The 23293-nt window shown below is 38.7% G+C and overlaps 1 protein-coding gene across 6 annotated transcripts in view; it reads right to left on the bottom strand.

Annotated features, from left to right (window-relative positions):
• The window catches only part of LOC137347710 (DENN domain-containing protein 1A-like), a 623024-nt gene that overhangs the window by 49717 nt on the left and 550014 nt on the right, over positions 1–23293 (bottom strand). For all 6 annotated transcript variants that reach the window (XM_068012518.1, XM_068012520.1, XM_068012521.1 and 3 more), the window contains one exon: positions 20879–21010. In XM_068012518.1, coding sequence (XP_067868619.1) covers positions 20879–21010 — 132 coding nt within the window. The remainder of the gene's footprint in view (positions 1–20878; positions 21011–23293) is intronic.

Raw genomic sequence — 23293 nt, 5'->3', positions numbered from 1 at the left:
ACTCATCTCTCTATCCTTGGTTACTCTTCAATGTAGACACACTTGACCCATTTTTTTCTACTTTGTTCAGAACTGTTTCCACTTTTAGCAGCTCCCAACATTGAAGTCTTTTTCCTACTACATCATGTGATTACTTTTCAAATCTAAGGCCGACAAAATAAGTGCAAGGACAGCACTCCATCCCCATGTTCCTTAATGCATGGGGAAAGGATTAGCTTCCTGAACAGCAGCATACCTTTGGGACACATGCTTTTTCCACACCCTGATTGTGATTTCAGTTACAATATAGCTAAAGTCTGAGACTGGTATCTGTACAAGGTGCCCCTCAGTGTGACAAATATGAGCTTCAACTTAAGGAGCATCTTGCGCTGCAGGTTGAGCTCAAGTCAGTGCTAAAAGTAGAAGGTCGGATTTTACTTCCCAGGCAGTTGATTTTTAATGTGAATACAGCCTAAATGGTTTAAGTTTAAAGAATGTCACCAGGAGGACCAGTGAATTAATTGGAAACTTTTATAATATAGTCTCACACCAGGTATGCATTACAACACAGTATGAAAGTGCACTCGGGAGTCAAATCACTGACCTGATTTCCAAGTTATCAAGGAATCTGTGTCAATGGGCACTCATGATAAGGTAGAAGAAGAACCTCACCCTATTGGAGTTTGACCTCAAAGTCTGCACTGATACCCGAGGGCAGTCCTTTAGATAGCAGGTTAAAGAAAAGTGATGTCTAGCTGTTCTGATGTATGTTAAAGATCCTGCAGTACTAGTCATATGACAGGGACCTCTCCCAATACCCAGGCCAACACCTCTCCTCCAACAAATATCATTAAAAGACAGAGTAACTGGTCATTCATCCCATTGCTGTTTGTGGGACGTTGCTGATTTATTTGCCCACGTAACAAAAGTTACTTCAAATGCAAATATTGCTACTATATCCAGGCATGTAAGAGTTCGCTATAAGAAAATAAAAACAAATACCAATAAAATATAAACTATTTCAACAAATAGTGGCGCAGCGGTTAGCACCGCAGCCTCACAGCTCCAGCGATCCGGGTTCGATTCTGGGTACTGCCTGTGTGGAGTTTGCAAGTTCTTCCTGTGTCTGCGTGGGTTTTCGCCGGGTGCTCCGGTTTCCTCCCACAGCCAAAGACTTGCAGGTTGATAGGTAAATTGGCCCTAATATAGGTAGGTGGTAGGGGAATATAGGGACAGGTGGGGATGTGGTAGGAATGTGGGATTAGTGTAGGATTAGTATAAATGGGTGGTTGATGGTCGGCACAGACTCAGTGGGCCAAAGGGCCTGTTTCAGTGCTGTATCTCTAAATAAATAATCAGAGATCATTAAATTTCAAGCCATACTGTGACCAACAATACATTTTCGCAATATAATTGTCATTCATTAGGTTGTAATGTTCTTTTTTAAAAGCAAATTCTTTAACCCAATGCCTTCCCTAAATAACTGACTAAAAACCACTTAAGGATGAAAAGAAATCAAAATTGAATCTCAAAATAATCACAAAACAGATTGCCAATTTAATTATCCAAGGTGTTTGGAAGAATGAATTATTTAGCTTAGGGAAAGATGAGACCTTTCTTGCTGAGAATGTGTAGAGTTTTAATTTTTCCAAAAAGTAGGGTGTATTTCACTGTTCCCAAATATTAGCAACCTTCTCCGTTGTAAAACAAGAGAGCTTTGAATAGGACAGGTGAAAATACAATTTTCACACAATCATTTAGCCTCTCAGGAAAGGAAGCAAAAGTTTACTGGAGAAATGGTATGAGATGTATTTTCTCTCCCCCCACAACATCCCCCCCACCCACCCACCACCCCAGCAATGCTTTGGAACTTCATCCACAAATTGCACAGAGTCAGATTTCATCTGGATTGAATAAAACCCTTGGAGGACAATGCTATTTTTTGGGTATACAATAGCTATTAAGTTTTCTTTCCTTGGTCCAGTCTTCGCAAATGACCTGAGGCTCTGCGATTCTGTAGGCTTTATTCTGGTTTATAAGAATTATCAGTATTAGAAATATGCAAAGAATCATTTATTACATTTACATGACAGAAATGATACCATGTCATACATTTCAAGCAACATTTTAATTAATTGCTACAATGAGCAGCTTACCAATAAAACCTGAAGAAAAAAGCTATTTTTAGTGATGCATGAAAGGATTTATTAGTAATCTGCCTCAGTCTGTGCATCACGGTCACTGCAGTAGTGCCAAATAACAGCCCTAATAGCAACAAGACTCAGTGAAGTGTGTTTTATTAAAACAAACGTCAAGACTGTATTTCAGATCATTCAAATTTCTGGAATAATGAAAATTAAATTCAGCTTTATGTTATTGATCTGCCCTGCTTTTTACTCTACTATGCCAGTCAGTGCAACAGTCAAAAGAAATTTAGGACTGGATCTTTTTGTCCGCCCAGCGTCGGATTCTGTAGCGGTGGGGTAGGGGGGGGTAGCCCGAGATGGGTCTGGACGAGGCCCACCACGGACCCTGACGCCGGGAGAGCCCGGCCCGATCATACCGATGGCGGCGAGGCTACCTGGCGGTGCCCTTGTCGCTGGGACCAGAATTAAAATATTCAAATCAATAAAATGAATGAATTAACATACACTTACCTGCAATCTTGAGGGCCTGCCGCGACCTTCGGCGCGGTGACCAGCACCCCCGCGCCTTCAAATCCCCGTCCAGTGAAATGTGGTGACACGCTGGTGGGGGAGGCGGGCAGGAGTTAAGATTTTCAGTGTGGGGCGGGGGACAGGGTCAAATGCACGTAATGGGTGTAGGGGATGATGGGAAGGGTTGAACTTTAAACTTTGTGCAGTTTGGTTGGGGGGTGGGGGGAGAGGGGGAGGTCAGATGTAAAAGGTAAGTGTTGGGGGGGGGGGCCAAATTGTGTATGTAATTGTTATTTGGGGGGGGGGGGTTGTGGGAAGGGGGCAGTTGAAATGTACTCATTTAATTTTGGGAGGTTACTTCTTTAAAAATGTAAATGTGCCGGCAGGACTGCCTGCCCTGTAGAAAGGGCACCAGCGCCTGCACACAGGCAGCTGACGCCATTGCCAGGAATGGACAGCCTGCCTCCTCCATGAGATTGGGGGGCGTGGGCCGTCCTGGCTAATTAAACAAGCTGCCGTGCGGGCGATTGATGTGGCTCTTTAGCGTACGGTCTGCAAGGGCGGGCCGCTGGTTTCTGAGCTCACCGCTCTTAAAATCTAGCTCTTAGACTCAGAGTTTAATTTGTTCAATGTGCATTATTTGTTTAGGAGCACGGAATAATAACCACGAAGACATCAAATAACTATGACAAATAATAGATATATAGATAGATATCGTATAGAGATAGAGCTTTATATTCACTATAAAGATTTCTCATTTTATCGAAGTGATTTATATTTTAGGAAGCAGGGTATGAGAAATAATGCTGGAGAAGAATGATTATCCATATTATTTTTCAGTTCCTTTATATCTTCCTCATACGTCCTTGAGGTCTTTGGGATATTCACCATAGCCATTCCACTCCCAGCCAATACCCCTTCGTAGAATGCCAGCAGCTTATAGGCCTCTATAAATGCGCCTCTGCAACCTGGTAGAGGTGCACACGATTGTCCAACATGCATCAGCCTCTAATTTTCCATCTCACTCCATGGGGAAATGCCTGGCATTCATCTGGCACTTCCCTTTAGATGTTGGCAACTCAGTGGTGTGAGTATACATCCTAACCGTTCAATGGAATAATTTTGTAAAAAATACAGTCCTGATTTTATGATCCCTGTAAAATTGGTGGAGCAAGTACCTTGGCATGGGCATACTTGTGGTGGTAGCACAGGTGGTGTGCTGTGCTGAAACTTACAATGGGAATCCACATCCTCTAATTTGAATAGGCTACTGCCACAGGAGAAGCTTGCCCAAAGCTCAAAATCTAGTGAAGTGGCAGCTCTTGAAGAACTACAGGATGCCATAAACAGCAAGTCGTGATGGTGGCGGAAAATGGTACAATTGCTCAGAAAAACAGTGAAGGTGGGCAACACTCCTCCCTTTGATGCTGAAAAGTTAGAAGTCTTGCTGTAGGAGGTCCATCAAAGCAAGATGGCTCTTTTTGGCTCTGAAAATCAACCTGCAGTAAAAGCACAGGCGCCAGCTGAATAGAAGGAGGTCAGTGACTGAATCAGTAAAACAGATCTCCTCTGTCCAAGATGCATGTGGACGGAGTCCATAAATGTATGTCCCTGGGTACTGACAGATGTGACCAACAGGACTCAGGTGGTGTAGCACCTGTCTTCACTGGTCCTTTAGACATCCCTGTTTCTCACTTCAATTATGCAATGCATTCAAAACTACCCCAAGCTCCCCTCTTTGTACAGTGTGGCGTTAAAGGGAACTTGACAGGTTCCCAAGTGAAGGCAGCATTTTCAATTATTGAGGGTAAGTGCTGATTAACTGAAGATATGAGGAGCAATCGACTATTAGAGTCTCCTACCACTTTGCTTGATTGCCTCAGGAATGAGAGGAGTTTTCCAGTATTTTTCCTGAGTCAGCCGTAATTTTTCCCTCTGGTTGTTTTCTATTCCTAGAAGACTGTGATGAGGATTTGATAGTTTTTTTTTCTTTTCTGTTTCCTGTATTTTTGAGTGCTGAATCAAAAATAATGAAGCAAAGTACCGGTGGGGAAAATACAAAAATGGAGGATTCCATAGAAAACTCAACAAGGCAGGGTGCAATACTAGCAAAGGGGATATAAAACTTACAAACCTACCTCCTGCCTTTGAGAAGTCAGTGTAAGCCTCATTCAACTTTTATGGGTGATGCAAGTGCCGAGAGCAGAGTTTTGCTCAAAGGTGCAAAATTTGGTATGGGGCACTTTTCAGTAAGATTTAAATATTAAAATCAGACTGGGCATGTGAATGGTGTAGTGTCATCACCAGTTTCCAAATCTTCCTTTGGAAGATGTAGCATCTGCAATTTAGTTCTGTGAGGCCCAAAGCCTGGGGGTTCACATTAGGATAGGCAAAAATTGCAATAGCCTACAGCTCTAAGCATTTTTATAGATATATATATATCGCAAAAATCAGATAAGGCAGTGGGGAGCTCTACACATTAGTGGCTCAGATTTTCTTGTCAAAAATCTGAGAGGTTAATGGCACTTGCTGCTATTTATGTGCAAATGGTGCAGCAACTTCAGTTGAGAGGTACATGTGCGTTTCAACTCAAATTTCCAAAAGCTGGTGTCAAATTGCGCTGCTCCACAGTCAGCTTCGCAAAAGCAGCATCTCACCTGTCTGCCTCAACATTGAAATGCATGACGTTGCTGTATTTGCATAGTAGACACGAACTAAAGTCACCACAGAAAGTTAAGTCTTGTCCAGCCCAGTCTAAGTACCCTTTTAACAGTGTGATAAGTGTTAATTACTGCCAAACCATCTTTGTGGCACTGAAAATTAACTATTACAAGCATGGAATCTCATTCCTTCAGGATTTAAATGTTGGTAGAGATTTTAAAAATACAAAATTTAAAAGATATTTTTTAATGTCGTCTATTTTTTTCTCAATCCAGTTTTTCTTTCTCGCTGTGTATTTTTCTTTCTGTACCCAATTTGACATTGAATTCATCCAATCTAATTTACACTTCCTTCTCAGTCCTTGTGCTGCTAATTTCAAAACTCTTCAATCTGACTGGTTAAGGAGATACATCGTTGTTTGTTCTATTCACTCAGGTCCCAGGTGCCCCATTTCCCTGACGAGTTATCAGTTCTCACTTCCAGCAACATGTCATGTAAAAAAAAATTAAAATCTAAACGGGCAAGGGCAAGTCTAACTAATGGCTAACACCATCAGATGCCCTGCTACAGCAAAATTTGGTCCGGTGAATTGCTTTGCTTTCCTAGTCTCCAGAGATAGAAATTAACTTCCCCTTGGATGGCTAGGGTGTGCAGTTTATTGACTTACGTCATAGAGGCAAGCACCTATCAACAGGAGAAAAATAATCTATTAAGCATGGGCTAGAAACTCAAGCATTCGATCTTGTGGGCTGGTTTGCTTGGCACCAAATCTTCCATGGACAAATAATGATACTGCACTTCCAAACAGCACAGCCCCAATTTAAATGTGCTGAATTAAACCTTACTGATGAAGAGAAAAAATGCCAAAAATAGTAGATCAAGTCAGCATCCATAAAGGGAATAGACAGCTCAATGTTCTGGGAGTAAACTCTTCCTTACTGCTAGAATTTTGCTTAACCATAAATGTGAACTTAAATGTGAAGTTTATGTTGCCTCCTATCACAAAATCAAACACAGCCATGTGACTGCTTTAGCTCTCACTTTATTCACCACATTAACTCATCGATAGCCAGTTTTCGCAGCCTATGCACATCGACAATGCTGTTGAGAATATAATGAAAGGACTGAACAAGAATCGGTTCGAAGAAAATAAATTGCATGCAATTTTTCCTGATATTAACCTGCAGTTTTTTTTGTTGAATCATATTTGTTCTGACACTTTCTTTCCTTCCCCCTCCTTTATCTATTATCTGCTTATATACAACTGTTTGTCTCCATGAGCTGGGAAGACAGCCATGACGACTCAGCAATTCCTTGTACCAAAGCTGCTCCTTGTTTAAGTTCACTCAACAGGAGGTATGTTTCCAGAGGAAATAAAGGACAATGTCAACTCTACCCAAAGATGATTTACTTCATTAGGGTCTAGCATCTCACATAGTGCCATGTTTCAGAACAAATGACAAAGATACCCCTATCTATTAACTTAAATATTATATGGATTTCTTTTCCTTCAGCTAGTCAGTAAGAAGGTATTAAACTAGGTAGGCCCTGGCTGGACAAAATGAACCATTAAAAAAAACCTCATTATTAGTGTATGGGATATTACAGAAAGCACCTGCAATATCCCACTTGTATTGGTTAGTCAAATACTTGCTGTCAGCATGAACAAATCACCTTACTTCACTTTATTTCTGAAAATTTTTTAATTAGTAGTTGACAAATGCCTTTTCATGCAAAAAAGAATATACGTCAGCAATAACAGATAAATAGGTCAACATTGTTTTTTCTTCAGACTTAATCTATGAATGTCAAAAAACTCAGGGAACAGGCAACTAACCAATTTGTACTGACTACACACTAGTCCTGTAATATCTGTTTGACAGGAGTGACATTTTCCACTGCTTAGGACAGAAATGCTGTGACATTTTTATTCATGGCAGCGTGTGCCCTTGTAATGATCAGCTCTGGCCGATCTGCTTACTGCAGCAGCCCCCGAGCCCTCCGAGAACAAATAAGCATTGGAGGTGCCAGCAGTCCAACCTCCTTATTAAACACCACCAGGCTCCTAACGAAGTGTAACTGTTGGAAATTCAGAGAGTAAAACCCTCAAGGGCACCTCTGGTACATGACTGATTGCATAATTTTCAACTTCTCAAGAACTGGGTAGCTGACGACTTAGCATTTTCAATCTCAGGTAAGATTAGGCAGTTTCACTGTTACTGATTTTACATTTGTGTCAATCGTGACGATTACATTTTAAGACTCAATGAAGAAAATTTAATGTTTATTAATAATTAACTTTGAAAATAGTCTTCCAAACAATAACCCTTACTGAGGCTTGCTAAAACCAGTATTTCAAACAATAACCTGTAATAAGTTATATTAAAAGCACGATGATTTCTAAACTTGCTTTCTGGTTCTTGAAGTTGTGTAATGGGCCAGCTTGTAGGTTGCTCGGTTCACCATGTAATGTTCCAGTGATCAGTGCACTGGAACTTGAATTATGACATTGATAGAGGATACTTATTATTGAAAGTACTCTCCCGACACTATATTAATTATTTGTTTTCAAAAGAGGTAAGGTGCTACTATAGTCATGTTCTACGGAATTGGGAACTGCTGACTTTTACTGATATGGAAGTCAAATCTTTGTGAGAAATGCTTCCAGCTCTTACAGCTTGTGTTAGAACTAAGACTGCATATGTCTGTTATTACTGAGGACAAGCTAAATACAGACCCATAATCACAAGCTGCTGCTCAACTGTTATCACTTCCTCCATAAACATCATATGGTAGATTTTTGACTGGACCCATTTTACAAGCAAACCATATTTGCAGTGAGCTGCCAGCACCAGTCACCCCCTCCACAGGAAACTCACTGATGTCACTTTTACAATGCCTGCCTCACTGGCAGCAGCTATTAGGTAAGATTCAGGAAGGGGGTTGCAGTGGGCAACAGGGAACAGGCTGGGGTGGGAGGGGGAATTGCAAGTATTGTGGAGTTGGGAAGGAGGGGGAAGCACTTAGTACTTTAAAAAAAAACAAACATACTCTTAGTTGGCAGTTAAGGGGCCACTTAAGATTCTCGAGCTGGGCAGGCCTGACACCTGCCCCGCTCACCGGTAACACATTTTGTAGAAGAGTCCTTCAACAGGCATTAGCTACCTCATTAACATTTTTAAAATATCCATTTAGAGGATGTGGGCACTGCTGACAAGGCCAGCATTTACTAGCCATCCCTAATTGCCCTCGAGAAGGAGCCACCACCCATTTTAGGCAGTCACCTGGGTTGCCTAAAAAAATGGGCCCAATACCTGCTATATTTGTATGCTTTGCATCCATTTTTTGCCTGAAAATTAGGTGCACCCATAAAGAATAGAGTCACATAGTATTTTCTGGACAGTGAGTTGTTAAGCTAATGACCATGATCAGTTCAAGTATAAATGTTTTAAATTTGTTCATGTGATTCGGGAGTCACTGGTAAGGCCAGCATTTATTGCCCAGCCCTAATTGCCCTCGAGGTGGTGGTGGTGAGCTGCCTTCTTGAACCGCTGTAGCCCATGTGGTGTAGGTACACCAAGAGTGCTGTTAGGAAGGGAGTTCCAGGATTTTGACCGAGTGACAATGAAGGAATGGCAAATGGAATCTGGAGAATATTACAAGGCAGTAAATACAGAAAGATTGAGCTGATGTCATAAACTACAAGAGGTTTTACCAGCATTTTCTCCCCACGGCTGACAAGCACTGCCATAATTAAAAACCACATGATTTCCATTCTAAGCATTGGACAACATTGTTCCTATCAAACCTCTGTGCAAATATACTTCAATCTATGTATTAAAACATACAGAAATTTCTCATCTTTTCCTATATAGTCCCTTATACTACAGCTTCTACAGGTTAAGTGAAATTCTTATCATTCTGGTGCTTTGCCAACCTTAATGCACAGAGCCACTTTTAAAATTGTAATCAATGTCCCATTGTTAGAGCTGAGAACTTGCACCCTCACAGCACTTTTGTTAAGAAAGCTAGATTAGAATATCACTCACATGAAACTTTTCATTTTTAATTGATGAAACACATTATAGGTTGGAACATTTTCACAACACCAGGGGGCTCTTAACAGCATCCCCATTGAACTCCTTTGCTTTTTTCTGGGTGACCGGAAAAGCTAAGGTAAAAAAAATGAAATTGGAGAGAAGAAAAATGTCTTGTTCAGTCAGGCAGGCACCCAATGTACCCATAATCAATATCTAGGTGCCCAGGGCATGCAGTCAGCTAGAAATGACTTCAAGAGCAGAACTTCACAAGAAACTATTTCCATGAAAAGTATAACAAAGCCAAAATCAGGCAAATAAGGAGTGTTTAAACAGCTTTGAACTCATCACAGGGTTGTTTGAGTGAGAGGCTATTGAACGAAAAAGATTTTTTTTTACTTTATTGTAGGGGCAAGGTGCAGGAGAGTGCTGCATTAGTTTTTTCTAGGAAGGTTTAACAGAACTGTATATAGTACTGTCCATTGAAGGGTTAGGTGTTTAATATGTCATTTAACCCCTTCTCCTTTGTCTTACAGTTGCAAGTAGGATATAACTCAGAACGTAATATGAATTCATTCTTTCAATATGGCACTGTCTGACATTGGTCACTCTATGAATTGATGATGAGATATGAGGGTAAATTTGCCAATTCCGCAATCAAACTGAATGTGGGCCAGATATAGACTATATCACTGGTGCCAATTCTTCGAGCGTAGGGAGCACATGATCAATGAATGAATTTACCCTATTATAAGTACCCTGATATTAGTAGAGTTTATCTATTTTTATATTTGCAGGTAGCAAACTCCACAAAGGAGATGTTTCAGAAAGGATTATTCTAGCAGGTAAGTTTTTTCTTAAATATCTATGATCATGGGACACATAAAAAAGGAAGTACTTTCCATTGAAAACATTCTCTCTTCCACCTGCCTCCCTCCCACAGTTTTATCCATTTAATTACTATAAGTCAACGATGTAATAGCACATTGCCAGATATTCAACTGATTTTTCTTGGTATTTCACAAGAATAAGTGTCATTAAATCCCCTTAACCACTTGTTAAGGATAACAATTTATAAAAGATAGGTCGATACTGGGTTTTGATTACTGACTCTTAGCCTTTCAAAATGAAACAAAAATCAAGGGGAAGGGAAATCTACTACTTTTTTTCTAACACCTGTGGAAGGAAAAATACCAACCAGTGTTTTTGAATGATCATTACAGTTGATGATACAAATATAATTGACCATCACCAGTGCTTGCTGGCTGACATTGGCTCCGAGTCCAGGAACAATTCAAATTTAAAATTCACAAGCTCTAATCCCTACATGGCCCCGCCCCAACCTACTTTTGCAGCCTCCTCCAGCCCTATAACCCTCCAAGAACTCTGCATTCCTTCAATTCTGGCCTCTTGTGCAATCCTTCCCCCACATTGGTGGCCTTGCATTCAGCTGTCTAGGCCTTAAGTTCTGGAATTCCCTCCACGTAACTTTCCGTTTCTCTACCTCTCTCTCCTCCTTTAAGATGCTCCATAAAACCTACTTCTTTGATTAAGTCTTTAGTCATCTGCCCTAATATCTCCTTATGTGGCTTGGTGTCTGCAGAGTGCCTTGGAATGTTTTACCATGTTAAAGATGCTATATAAATGCATGCTGTTGTTGTATAACCATTTCGAATAAACTTCCTCTTGAACTTCTCTAACAAAATTCATATAAATATGTACTTTAAGAATTAAAATGTGAATTGATTCAATATATTTATGGCAAGTGTTCTCCATGTTATAAGAATAACAGCTGGTAGACATTTTGATGGAAAGCTCAACAACCAAAGAAACCCTCAGTCGAGTATTATATAACAATAACGTATCACTCCAGAGATGTACATTGGGACTGAGCCAGAAGCAATTTGAATTCAGTTCTACTGTCTCCTGTATTATTTCCAGTTTTGAATATTTACTGCTGGGATGCTCTCTAACTATAACAATATGCTGCCTGTGTTCAGAGGTCATCAGAGACAGCTCCTTTGAGAACTCCAGTCACATTTTTGTTTCAATGTATTTATTTTAAAATACAAGATTAAAATGATTGCGGTTATTTAGTGAATTAACAGTTGCATATTCTACATTACAAATGCTTAAAAATTTGTTATATGTGAGAGAAATATGTAAAAAAAATTGGAAGCAACAAAAAATATTTAGCACTCAAAGATTAGTGAATGTTTTGCCATGGCATTCATTGCTTAAAAATGTGAAATGTTTTCAATGGATAATTGTTTTGGAAAATGATTAGTAAGTAACATTTTTTCCTAAACAATTCTTAGATTACCTGAATCTTTGGAAAAACTCTCAAACTTTAATTACAGAAAAAATATTCTGAATAAAAAACATTCTCCTAGAATAGGTGAGCAGCAAATTAAGAGCTGCCATGGACTGCAAGTGTGGCAGAGATCCGAACTGCTGACCTGTGTTTATCAGCTCGCATAACCTGGTAACTAACTCACTCCTGACTAATTTGAATTTTATACAAAGCAAAATACTGTAGATGTACAAGTTCTGACAAAAGGACATCGACTTGAAATGTTAACTCTGTTTCTCTCTCTACAGATGCTGCCTGACCTGCATTCAGCATTCTTTGAATTTTATAGTTCTGTTGTAAACTTATTAAATTTTGTTAATACTGTGATTATGAAAGACATGTTAAAGACACTAAAGGTATGTAGAATAAAATACAGAGGTGATCTTGTGTCATAGTCAACAAGTAATAAATGTATGAGCAGATCACAAGTCCTTTGGGTAAACACATAATATTCTATTTAAACCATTAAATTATCACCGTATACCATCAGTTTGAACCAATTACTTCATTTTTTTTTGAGAATAGAAGGAAGTGATACTCAGTTCAAAAGACAGTAGCTAACAATCCCATGTGATCACAACATAAGGCACCAAGTAGCTCCCAGTCAGGTATGCACTATTGCCTTGGTTGTCAGCAAAGCCCCAGGTAACCTTACATGTTGCCACTTTGATATAATTCAATGGTTCCCAGGGCGATTTTCATGACATTAACCATCACTAACTTTACAGATAGAAGGCATCTCAGAAACATCCACTTAACTCAACTGAAATTGCACTGGACAAATTTCAATTGAAGCATATTCATCTGAGTTGCTACGTAATCCCATATAATACAATCTGTAACACACATGCTGCCACTCATCCCAACCCAGTCCTCCCATATTCTTGAATTTGATGGATGAAAACTGCTGGTCAAAGGTCGTAGATAGTTTGTACAACTCATTGGTGATAGTGCAGTTCGTGTCCATTTTTGGACTTGATAATTGTTATCTCCTAAATTATATAATTTGATACACAGCCTTGGGTAGATGCTCAAAATGAGAACAATGAATTGTGATTTCAGCCAACAGTATAAGGCAGATAGCTTCTCAAGGCATAGCATTAACTGACCTTCCTGGATAATACCGATTTAACAGTGCCATAAGAATGGATTTTATCCAGGTCAGGGATCATGGGGTCATATAGGAGGGTGGTTAGCATTATTACAGTATCAGACACAAATTGAACAGAAGCATTATACACCTCAGTGGTGGCTAAACCTTCCATATTACCTTCATTGAAGGAGCATTTTCCTGTACAGCCCTCTCTCACAGGGAGATCCAAAAATCATTTAATTATCGGACGTAGTTGAGGGAGGTTAACATTAGTCCTTCAGTACAAGATAACTGAATAACACTTGAGGGAGACCATGTTCAGTTGGCCCTCTACTTTGGTTTTATCATTGTAGAGTAAATCTCCTCCACCAACTACATTTTTGCTTAGATTTATGGGGTTGTGGAATTCAACCACTTGACAGGCTTGATGGGCTGAATGGCCTACTCTTGCTGTTATGTTCCGATGACCACACTATCAATGACATACAGTAATAACTCAATTCCTAAAATTTATTTCTCTTTCTAGGTGAAATTCAACTGGGGATTGACTAGCAGACAAAGAATTGAACTAAAAGATAACTAGGGATCATTTTATGCTTGAGTAAGTTACTGAAGTGATCTGTGAAATTCTGTACATCAGACATGAAATTTCCAAGACTGTGTATCAATTAGTAAAATACTGTTGGACATAATTATCACTCCAATATTGGAGTAACTACATCCTGAACTTTTCAAGATATCTAACATATTTTTCAAAAATCTACAAAGTTGCGGCCCTACAATTCCACTATACATATGTACTGGAGATTGCTGAATCAAATGGCAATAAAATAAGATATTCATTGCCCATAGTCTCACTGACGTGTTCGTACCCATTTTCTTACTTGAAGCTCGTCTCTTTTTGAAAAGCGATGTCTAATTTTCAAAGAATATTGATATTTAGATCACAACACATATGACAGATCTGCAGAATGGAAAACTGTTTTGAATAGTTACAGTTTTCAACTGAATGCACAGATGTGAAGTAAAGGCAAGAGAAATGGCGTTTTTTCTTCATGTGCTCTATCCAAGCAAACAAGTCCACTGGCATTTGGGTTGTAAACGTGCCTGCTGATTGAATATGAAAATGGGAAAAACAGCAGCATAAAAATTTCAGCTTTTTGTCCCTTCCCCTTTTAGACAAACTGTCATGCAATGTGGAAGAGCAGAGTGTATAGGACAGCTTTCAGCAGGCTTGGTTAGAGAAAGATGATTAAGAATGTTCAACCAACAGCAAACTGCAGGCCGTTACAGTGAAAATAAATACACTTTATGCAAATGTGTTTGTCACTTTGACAGCATGTCTCAATTAAGGCATCTCACTGCTGTTGGTTAGATCTACTTCTGCAGTTGTAGCAACGAACCTGCTGTATTAGAAAAACACAGGGCTTGACCCTAATCCACATGCATGCATTTTAAAAATTCTGTCTTGCTTGTGCACACCAGGATAACGTTGGCAGATGTGTTAAGCAGTTGACAAATGATGAAAAACAGCCCATCTCATCATCTGCATAGGAAAGCTTTAAAATATTATAACTACTGTCTTCAGCTTCTAATAAGCTATGCAATTCTGCATTGGAAAAATATTGTGTGGTCAGATTTTGCAGCTTGTATACCTATTGCTACTTAAGGAATCTAATTTGCATTTTATAAAGTTATATCTTTCAGCAGCATTAACATACACATGGGCTTCAACAAACTTGACGGCATAAAGCCACATCAGTTCTCAATGCAGTTTTATTGCTATCTCTTCACTTTTACATGTAAATTACATTCTATATTTCATGGCAGCTAGTAAATTAAACATCAAAAAATGTTCAACAAAATCTGAATAAGTACTGGTCAAATAATACAAATCAGCCATAGTAAGAAAGTCAATTAGTGAGCTTCAGTTTTGAGTGTATCCTAGTTTACTGCTCTCGCTTAAGTTTATGCCTCTCTCAAATTGTGTGTATGCATGCATCCCTGTCTCATTATGTGTGTGCATCTATGTCCCTAACACTCATTTTTGTGTCAGTCTCATTTTCAGTGGTCGGTCTTACACAGAAATAAGCTGAACAAACATGTACACACAGTCCGCTGCTACACTCATACACACAAATAATGAACTAAAGCTAAAATTGCGGATAGTCAAATGCACAAAACAAAAAAAAAACATTTGCTGGGGCCAGATCCAGTTTCTGGCAATGAAAGATAATGTGCATATAACATGAAATGTTGCCAATATCTCAGCATATTCACTGATCAACATTCCTGGCAGGGAAAGCAAAAGTCAGAGGAACTGTACTAATTTTTTGAAAAATTTGCATATTTTCCAATACATTGCAATACATTTTAAATTAGATATATTCCATTAATAACCTCGCTACGAAACAATTTATATTCCACTGTTCACCCATTAACCAGACTGGATAACCTACAGACTATTACTGTGGAATCCCCATGCACAAGTAAAAAAAAAACACCTCTGAGGAACAGAATAAATTTTACTATGGACATTAAGGTTGGCAAAATGGTTGAACTTCACAATCTGACAACACACTACTTAAAATAAAGGGAGTTGTTAAACAAACCAAGTAATAAAACTTAAAACAAGTAGTTCTAATCACAGAGTACAATTATTTTGTTGTACACAAGTTCTTTATTGTATTGTAGAACACAGTGTCATGCAAGTGTAGTCTTTTTTCTCCTCGGTTTTAAAAACTAAGGGGGGGCTATGTACCTTTAAGACAGAGAGAGACGCTTTTAGATTCTCCGGGCAAAGTGTGCCAGCAGCAAGCCTGTTTCCTAGGCAAAAGCAGGACAGAGAGGGGGAAACCTGCTGTATTGTATCAATTAACTGTGTGAAGATCGGCGAGAACAGTTTGATCTGGAGACCAGCGAGCAAATTCCTTTTTACTTCCAATCTCTAAGACGTCTTTGCCTCAGGAGTGACTTTCCATTGCCTTTTTGTGTTTCTGAGAGTTCTGGAATTCTCAGTAAAACTTCTACTAATAGACTGGCAATTTAAAAATCCAAATAGACCTATTGCTATACTCTTTGTTGAAAGAACTGTGTGATGCCTGCTGCAACCGAAGTGCTTTGAATGCCTATCAATTAAAGACTGTTAGTCGAATTCGCCTGGAGACTTCGAGCGGCATCTGACTGTTCGGCTCTGGAACACCTCACCGAACTGGGAACGTAACCCACAAAGACTTACAACTCATATTATTTATTCCTAAGAAACAACTAATTTTTTTGAAACCAGTTAACTTGGCTTTTGAATGTATGTGTGTGTGCATGAAGGTTAGGATAAATAAGACGTTATAAGGTCTTTAGACATAGATTTATCTCAATATTGTTTAAGATTTAGTTTATTAATAAATGGTTAATTTGTTGTTGTTTAAAGACACCTGGTTTGATCTGTTTTATTCTGGGGGGTGGGCGGATGGGGGTTAATAAAGTGCTTAATTTGGCTAATTTCCAGTAGGTGGGAAAACATTAATAACATGCTATGACCTGTAGAGTAATGGGACTGAACTAACAGTGCATTATTCCCGCCTCAGTCTTAACAACAGTCATTTGCATTCTAACATTATTCCATGCAAAACTGTGGGTGCTGCAATTAAAATTCCCTTTGGCCTATCTAGTACCAGCTTATTCCATCCCTGATCCTAACTTGCCCAAATTGAAGATTGTATTGGTATGTCCAACAATTGTTGCTACCTCTCTTTCTCATATGAAGGGCTTTCACCTGTACTAAGTTTCAATTATGTTAATGAGAAAATGCTTTCTATCTCTAAATGGCAACAGTTAATTTTTTCAGAATTTAGCTACAATTAGCATATTTCGTTTGGCAAATGTGAGGTTATACATTATAATTCTGAGCTCTGGAGTCTCAGCAGCCTTAGTTTGTGTTCTTTAAAATGAAACAATTTCTATGCAAATGGGAAGGGATTCAAAAATTATACCTAAACTCTTAAGATATACTCCTGAAAGCTTTTAACAAAGGTCAGAGCAACACAAAACGTGCAATAGAAAAGTCATTGGTCCTAGCAGAGGATAGATTTAGAACAATACAAAATGAATATTGGACCAATAAATGTTTCAGAGTTTATCAAATCAATATCTATTAAAATTAACATACACATTGTCAAGCATCTTAAACTAGGACTATGGTATTTCAGTGGACCATGGACAGGAAATGTAATGTACAACTGCCATTTGAAAAATGACAAAACATTTATTAATTAAAAAAGGCTCCATCAGTGAACTTTGGAGATTATAGGACCTGTATCTGCACATACAATAGGTTCGAAGGAACAACTCACACAAGTGACCAAGTTATAACACTGGTCATTCACCCCGTTGATCTTGGTTTGACTGGAGATAAGGACAAATGATGAATGAGCTATCTGTTTCTGTCAGTTGTTAAAGGTGTTAAATGAAATGAGTTATGCAGTTGCAATTCATTTCTCAGAAGACATTAGACAGCAGCACAAAAATGTGCATAAACTTGGCAACGACTGGCAATAATGCTTTCTTCCCTGGAAAGGCTATTGAATGTGATTGAAATTTAAATGGAGCCGAAATAGACGATAGATTTATCCTGTAATTATTATTCAATTGCTTATACCAATCTATGATATTGCTAGCACATCATCTACTTGCACTACAAATAACACCTAATGTGACACTCCTTGATCACATTGTTCTTTTTAATCCATTTCAATTTCTCTCTGATAGCCAAATGCCAAAATTGATAATTTTAAGACGACTCTTCAATGTATCTGATGAGTGTTATCTATATTTTCATACTCTTCCCCCTGAGCAAGGATTCATACAAGGTGGGTGGGGAACGAGAACAAGCCGAGATTAAAACAGAACTGGATACTTTAAAAACTACTAAACCAACTTTAATTCATTCAATAGTTAGCCTGATTAATATACGAGGTTTGTTTTTGTTAACACATCGTTACATCCTGATCATTTCAGAAGAAATGCCCTTATTTCAACAAATCTTCTTTTGTTTAATCTTTAGAAACACAAATATTGAAAACTTCTGATAAAACAAATCTAAATTATTTTAGGAGCACACAAAAGCAAATTGTACTTTTGATTTCTCAAAATGAAACAGAGAAATGCTAATGACAAAGCTCATTTTGTAATGGTAATTATTGCATTGACAGTAGCTGAAAAGTACATTGGATATTGAAGAGTTCCCAGACTGGTAATGAAATCATCAGCAAATCGTTAAAAGAAAACTTCATCCGGTTCATTTCCTACACCTAGTATTTTCTGTTAATTCAGTCGTATGTCTGACCTCATGGCCTGTCTGAGAACTAACAATGAGCTGTGATTTTTAAAAGAAAGGTTTAATGCTGGAATTCTGAGATAAAACAGAAAATGCTGGAAATATACATCATGCCAGTCAGTATCTGTAAAGAGAAAAGATATCAAAGGCTCTGTATCACTGCTTGTTGCTGCTGCTCCAGGCATCATAAAACTCCACTCTCTTTCCACATTCCCCCCACAATTAGATCTCGTTCTGGATGATAGGTCACACTGATACTGAAATTCCTGTTCTAAGAACTATTTCTGTGTCGAATGAGAAGTCCCAGTTGAACCTGCAGCAGTCCAGTTTTAAAACATAACACATATTTTCCTACAGTCCCAGGAGAATTTCGTCAGCCACTCAAAACCTGTCATCATCAGGTTTCTCTCTCTATATACTTTAAAGTGGTACATAATGTTTAAACAAGTAAAAACAGATGAATAACTTAAGCCAGATTTTGAATACACACACTTTTTGGAGTTTCACATTGTCATGCAGACCCCCACCTGCCAAGAATGAAGCATATTAATTTTGTCATATGAACACTGATTTTAAACTGTTGCTGGAGCGAGGAAATGACTTGTTAAACAGATCAGATGTGGCTGGTAAAAACATTTACATACTAACAGACAGTGCTTGTGGAGACAAAGGACCATTCCCTGACACATTCAACCCACAATGGACTTTGATCACCAGATATTGAAGGTGAGGAAGCTCACATTCCAGGATGACTGCTAAGATAGCCGAATCCACAAACAGACATGGTCAAACCAGCTAGTCACATGACTAACCTGCTGGGCAACCTGAGTTTTTTTGAATTGTACAGACAGTTTGACAGAGAGACTGTTTTCTCCTGGCCTCAGAAGAAGTCTCCTGTCTGCTCCCATCTCTTTCTCACAAGCCTCTAGACCCAGAGGACACGTGATCAAGAGAAAAAAGTTTCCTACATCGAACAAGGTTTAAGGAGGATACCGGGCCCCAACGAAAAGTAAGACCTACCTACAATCAAGGACTCTACAGTGAGCTCGAAGAATAGTAACCAAAACCATCTTCAGATATTACCTCAAACTTTTCCACTTTATTTCATCTGCCCTTTTCTGTCTCTATCTGCATGTGTGTATTGCATATGCATGCTAGCATGGGCGTGTTGCGTATCCGTAGGCGTTAACCAAATTAGAGTTTACGTTTAATAAAGTTCAACCTTTCTTCTTTAAACCTAAGAAAACCTGTTTGGCTGGTTTCTTTGCCTTACAATTGGAAAGCAGTGAACAAGGATTCACTGAGGGGGAGCTAAAAAAAAATGGTGTGTTTAAAATAAAACCCTGTTACGGTAAGACCAAGTGAAGGCTGAGAGGGAACCCTAGACTCCTTTCTCACCTGGTCGTAACAACATACAAACATGCAACTTGTCAGATAATAAAGCAATCCGTGTCCACATGCATTAAGACTTGGTGAACCCCAGCCTTAGGCTACTAAGTGGCAAATAGCATTTACATCACACAAGCATGGGGAGTTGACCACCTCCAACAAAAGAGAACCTAACCACCTTACCTTCACATTCAATGGCATGAACATTGCTTGATCCTCCACCATCAACATTCTGGTGATCACTCTTGACCAGAAACTTAACTGGATCATGTAAATGCTGTGGCTACTAGAAGTCAGAATTTGAGTATTTTGTGGAGAAACGTCCTCTCTATCACCTATAAGGCCCAAGTCAGGATTATGCTGGAATACTTTCCACTTACCTGGATGAATGTGGCTGCAACAACACTCAAGGAGCTTGACAACATCTAGGACAAAGCAGTCCGCTTGATTATGTCCCCATTCACCACCTTAAACATTGACTCCTTTTGCCACCACAGCTGCAGTGTGTATTATCTACAGGATGAACTGAAACTAGAAAGTAGCCAAGGTTTCTTCAGCAGCACCTCCAGAACACACAACCTCTGCCACCTAAAAAGACAAGGGCAGCAGATGCATGGGAACACTATCACCTCTAAGTCATACACCATGGACATACATCGTCATTCCTTCATCACTGCTGGGTCAAAATCCTGGAACTCCCTACCTAACAGCGTTGTGGGAGTACCTTCCCCACATGATTTGCAACAATTCAAGATGAAGGCCTACCACCTTCTCAAAGGCAACTAGGGATGGGCAATAAATGCTGGTCTTTCCAGTGAAGCCCATATCTCAAGAATAAATTTTAAAAATTCCTACTGCAAATACTACCCTCTGGTATAATACTAATGATAATGGCTTGATGTATGCATATATTCCCACTAGTAGCTAATTTAGATTTTGGATTGCGCTTTCCAAAACAGTTGAATGCAGTTATTAAATTTGCACTTTTTTGTGAAGCATGCTACAATTTCTACATAGAGCTCATGTTTATTAACATTAGCTTTAATATATAACTGTGAATAGTGTAATCGGTTCATCATAGGATACTGATTCATAATTCTTACAAAGAACAGAATATCATAGAAATGAAGGAAGACTAAGCAGCGATGGCGTGCTCTTGGCAATTAAGTAAGAAAAAGCAAAGAGCACAGTAAAAGGAAGAAAAATTGTGAGGTACATAATGAAAGAATCACTTCATTTATGTGTGATTAGTCTCCTGAAAGATCTAAAAAGCAGCAAGACATAAAATAAAATGTCACTTTTTACGATTATATTAATTACTCTTGTCCTTGCAGTAAGGTTAATTCAATGCATAGATTGGAGATTTTAACTATGTACCTGCCCAAAGTGCACAGTTATTGGTCGCCGGTCCTCTCGCTGCTTGCCTTCTTTCTTCTCAGACAGGGGGGATGTGATAGTCTTCTGTTGGATATCGTCTCCTGCCACTGAGTAGCCATTTTCTGCCAGTTCCTGCATGGTAGGAAAAGGTGAATTGCACGACCAGGAACATTTCTGATTAAGGATAAGGGGCAAAGAGGAGGTACTACAGGAAAAGGCTGTCTAAACATTATGTTAGAACACAAAAAAAAAGTACAAAAAAAATAAATCACAGTCAGTGACATATCAATCACTTACTGCAAACAAAGACATAGCTTTATTGAACTGTCAGAATGAAATAGAGAAGAACAATTCATTAATTAATGAGTATCTTCTCTTATTATTCTCACCAAGGGAGATTGAGATGTTCACTGTAGTATTGGATCAGAAAAATTCATGCCCACTTTAAGCAAGCTTAGACTGACATCAAAATAACTGTCATAGCTAATGCAATTATAAAGGCGGGTCTCGCCGATTTATGTGCCACTGTTGCCTCATTCATCAGGAACTGGGGTTGACAGCAGACAAAAATCAGCCTCTGAATGTCTGCAAAGCTGTCAGGGTCAAGGAATTGTTAGGAGTGAGATTTGTGATCCCAAATAGTGAGTTAGCTCATAGGCATATTTAAATATATGAAGTTTTTAAAGAGTAAGATCCATAAAATTTGTCATATTTTTATACAAAAATAAGTGACTCAATCCAAACGAGTGAGTCTGGACTACTATGGTTAGGCGAAGATTTAAACTCAATATCTAACTGTTGCATATGGTGTCAAAGGTTAGCGTTTTAGCTGTGCTCGTAAAATTCTGTATTTTGTCCATTTCAAACTTCTATTGCTGTTGAAATAGTGAGATGGTTAGGTTCTGAATTTTTGACAGAATTTCTGTTGGAGTGATTAGAAATTACATTACAATTTCCATGAAGTTAAATTTCTGCATATTGATGAATGAAACATACACAGGCATCCTATTTTTGTAACTGGTAGTTAAAGTTCAGCTTAGTCTTTTAAAGCACTATTTTGAAGTGAAAGTAGTGAAGAAATGGAACAGCTATCTTCAAATCATACATTTCACTATAAAGATATATAGTGACTGTATGGTTTGATTTTATCACCAGGTTCATGCCACCTTCAAACTATCTGGGTGGTGGAGAGGCTTTGGAGAAATCTGGACCTAAAACCTGGGCCTGGACTTAAAGTGATTTTGTCAGAGTAGTGATATTGAGGAAGATGCCATTGCGTAAACTAACTGCAGTATGGAAGCAAGTTTCTAATATGTTTGTAACAATAGAACATTTTTGAAATGTGGGAAAATTTAACATTTTAAAAATGTTCATGCTAAATTATATATTTAGATGAACTTCAAACCTTAAGGGTTGTGGGTAGATGGTTTGAATGTGGCTTATGAATAGATTTATTTTCAGTGTTTGTTTCTTGAATGTTTTTACACATCTTTATTTTAGTTGGAGAGTTTGGTGTTGAATCCTGAGATAATGTTTTGCTTTTTTATTAAACAAAAAGCCAGGTACCATCGAGAGTGTGGTCACATGATGTACATCAAAACAATTGTAAGCAAATGATGTCTCACTGCTCCTGAAGACTCATCGATTGTATAGAAAAGTTTGTTTCTCGGTGTAGGTTTACTAGTTATGTGCAAAACCTCTACTGTGAAATCAAATCTGTGTTGTGGATGCTTTCTTTCTAGCCAATAGGGAATGGGTATGTATTACCCAGTATTACATAGTACTTACAGCACAGAAACAGGCCATTCAGCCTAACAGGGTCGTGCTGGTGTTATGCTCCACCCGAGTCTCCTCCCACCCTTCTTCACCTAACCCCATCAAAATACCCCCCTATTCCTTTCTCACTTGTGCTTATCTAGCTTCCCTTTAAATGCATCTTTGCTATTTGCCTCAACTACTCCATGTGGTAGCGGAATTCACATTTTAACCAGTCTCTGGGTAAAAAAGTTCCAACCTAAATTCCCTATTGGATATATTAATGCCCTGTAGTCCTGATCTCCCCCACAAGTGGAATCATCTCCACCTCTAACCTACCAACACCTTTCATAATCTTAAAGATCTCTATCAGGTTACCCCTCAGTCTTCTCTTTTCTAGAGAAAAAGTCTAGCCAATTCAATCTTTCCTGATTGGTATAATCCTCTCAGTTCTGGTATCATTCTAGTAAATCTGTTTTCCACTTTTCACATGCCTCTATATCCTTTTTCATAATATGGACACCAGAACTACTCACAGTACTCCAAGTGTCGTCTAATCAAGGTTCTATATAAGTTTGAAATAACTTCCCTGCTTTTCAACTCTATCCCTCGAGAAATGAACCCCATTGTTTTGCTTTCTTTTTTAATGGTCTTATTAAC

Source organism: Heterodontus francisci, chromosome 32 (genome assembly GCF_036365525.1).
Source record: "Heterodontus francisci isolate sHetFra1 chromosome 32, sHetFra1.hap1, whole genome shotgun sequence".
Lineage (NCBI taxonomy): Eukaryota > Metazoa > Chordata > Chondrichthyes > Heterodontiformes > Heterodontidae > Heterodontus > Heterodontus francisci.
Note: the sequence above shows the minus strand (reverse complement) of the source record. Positions and strands in the feature narration are given on the sequence as shown.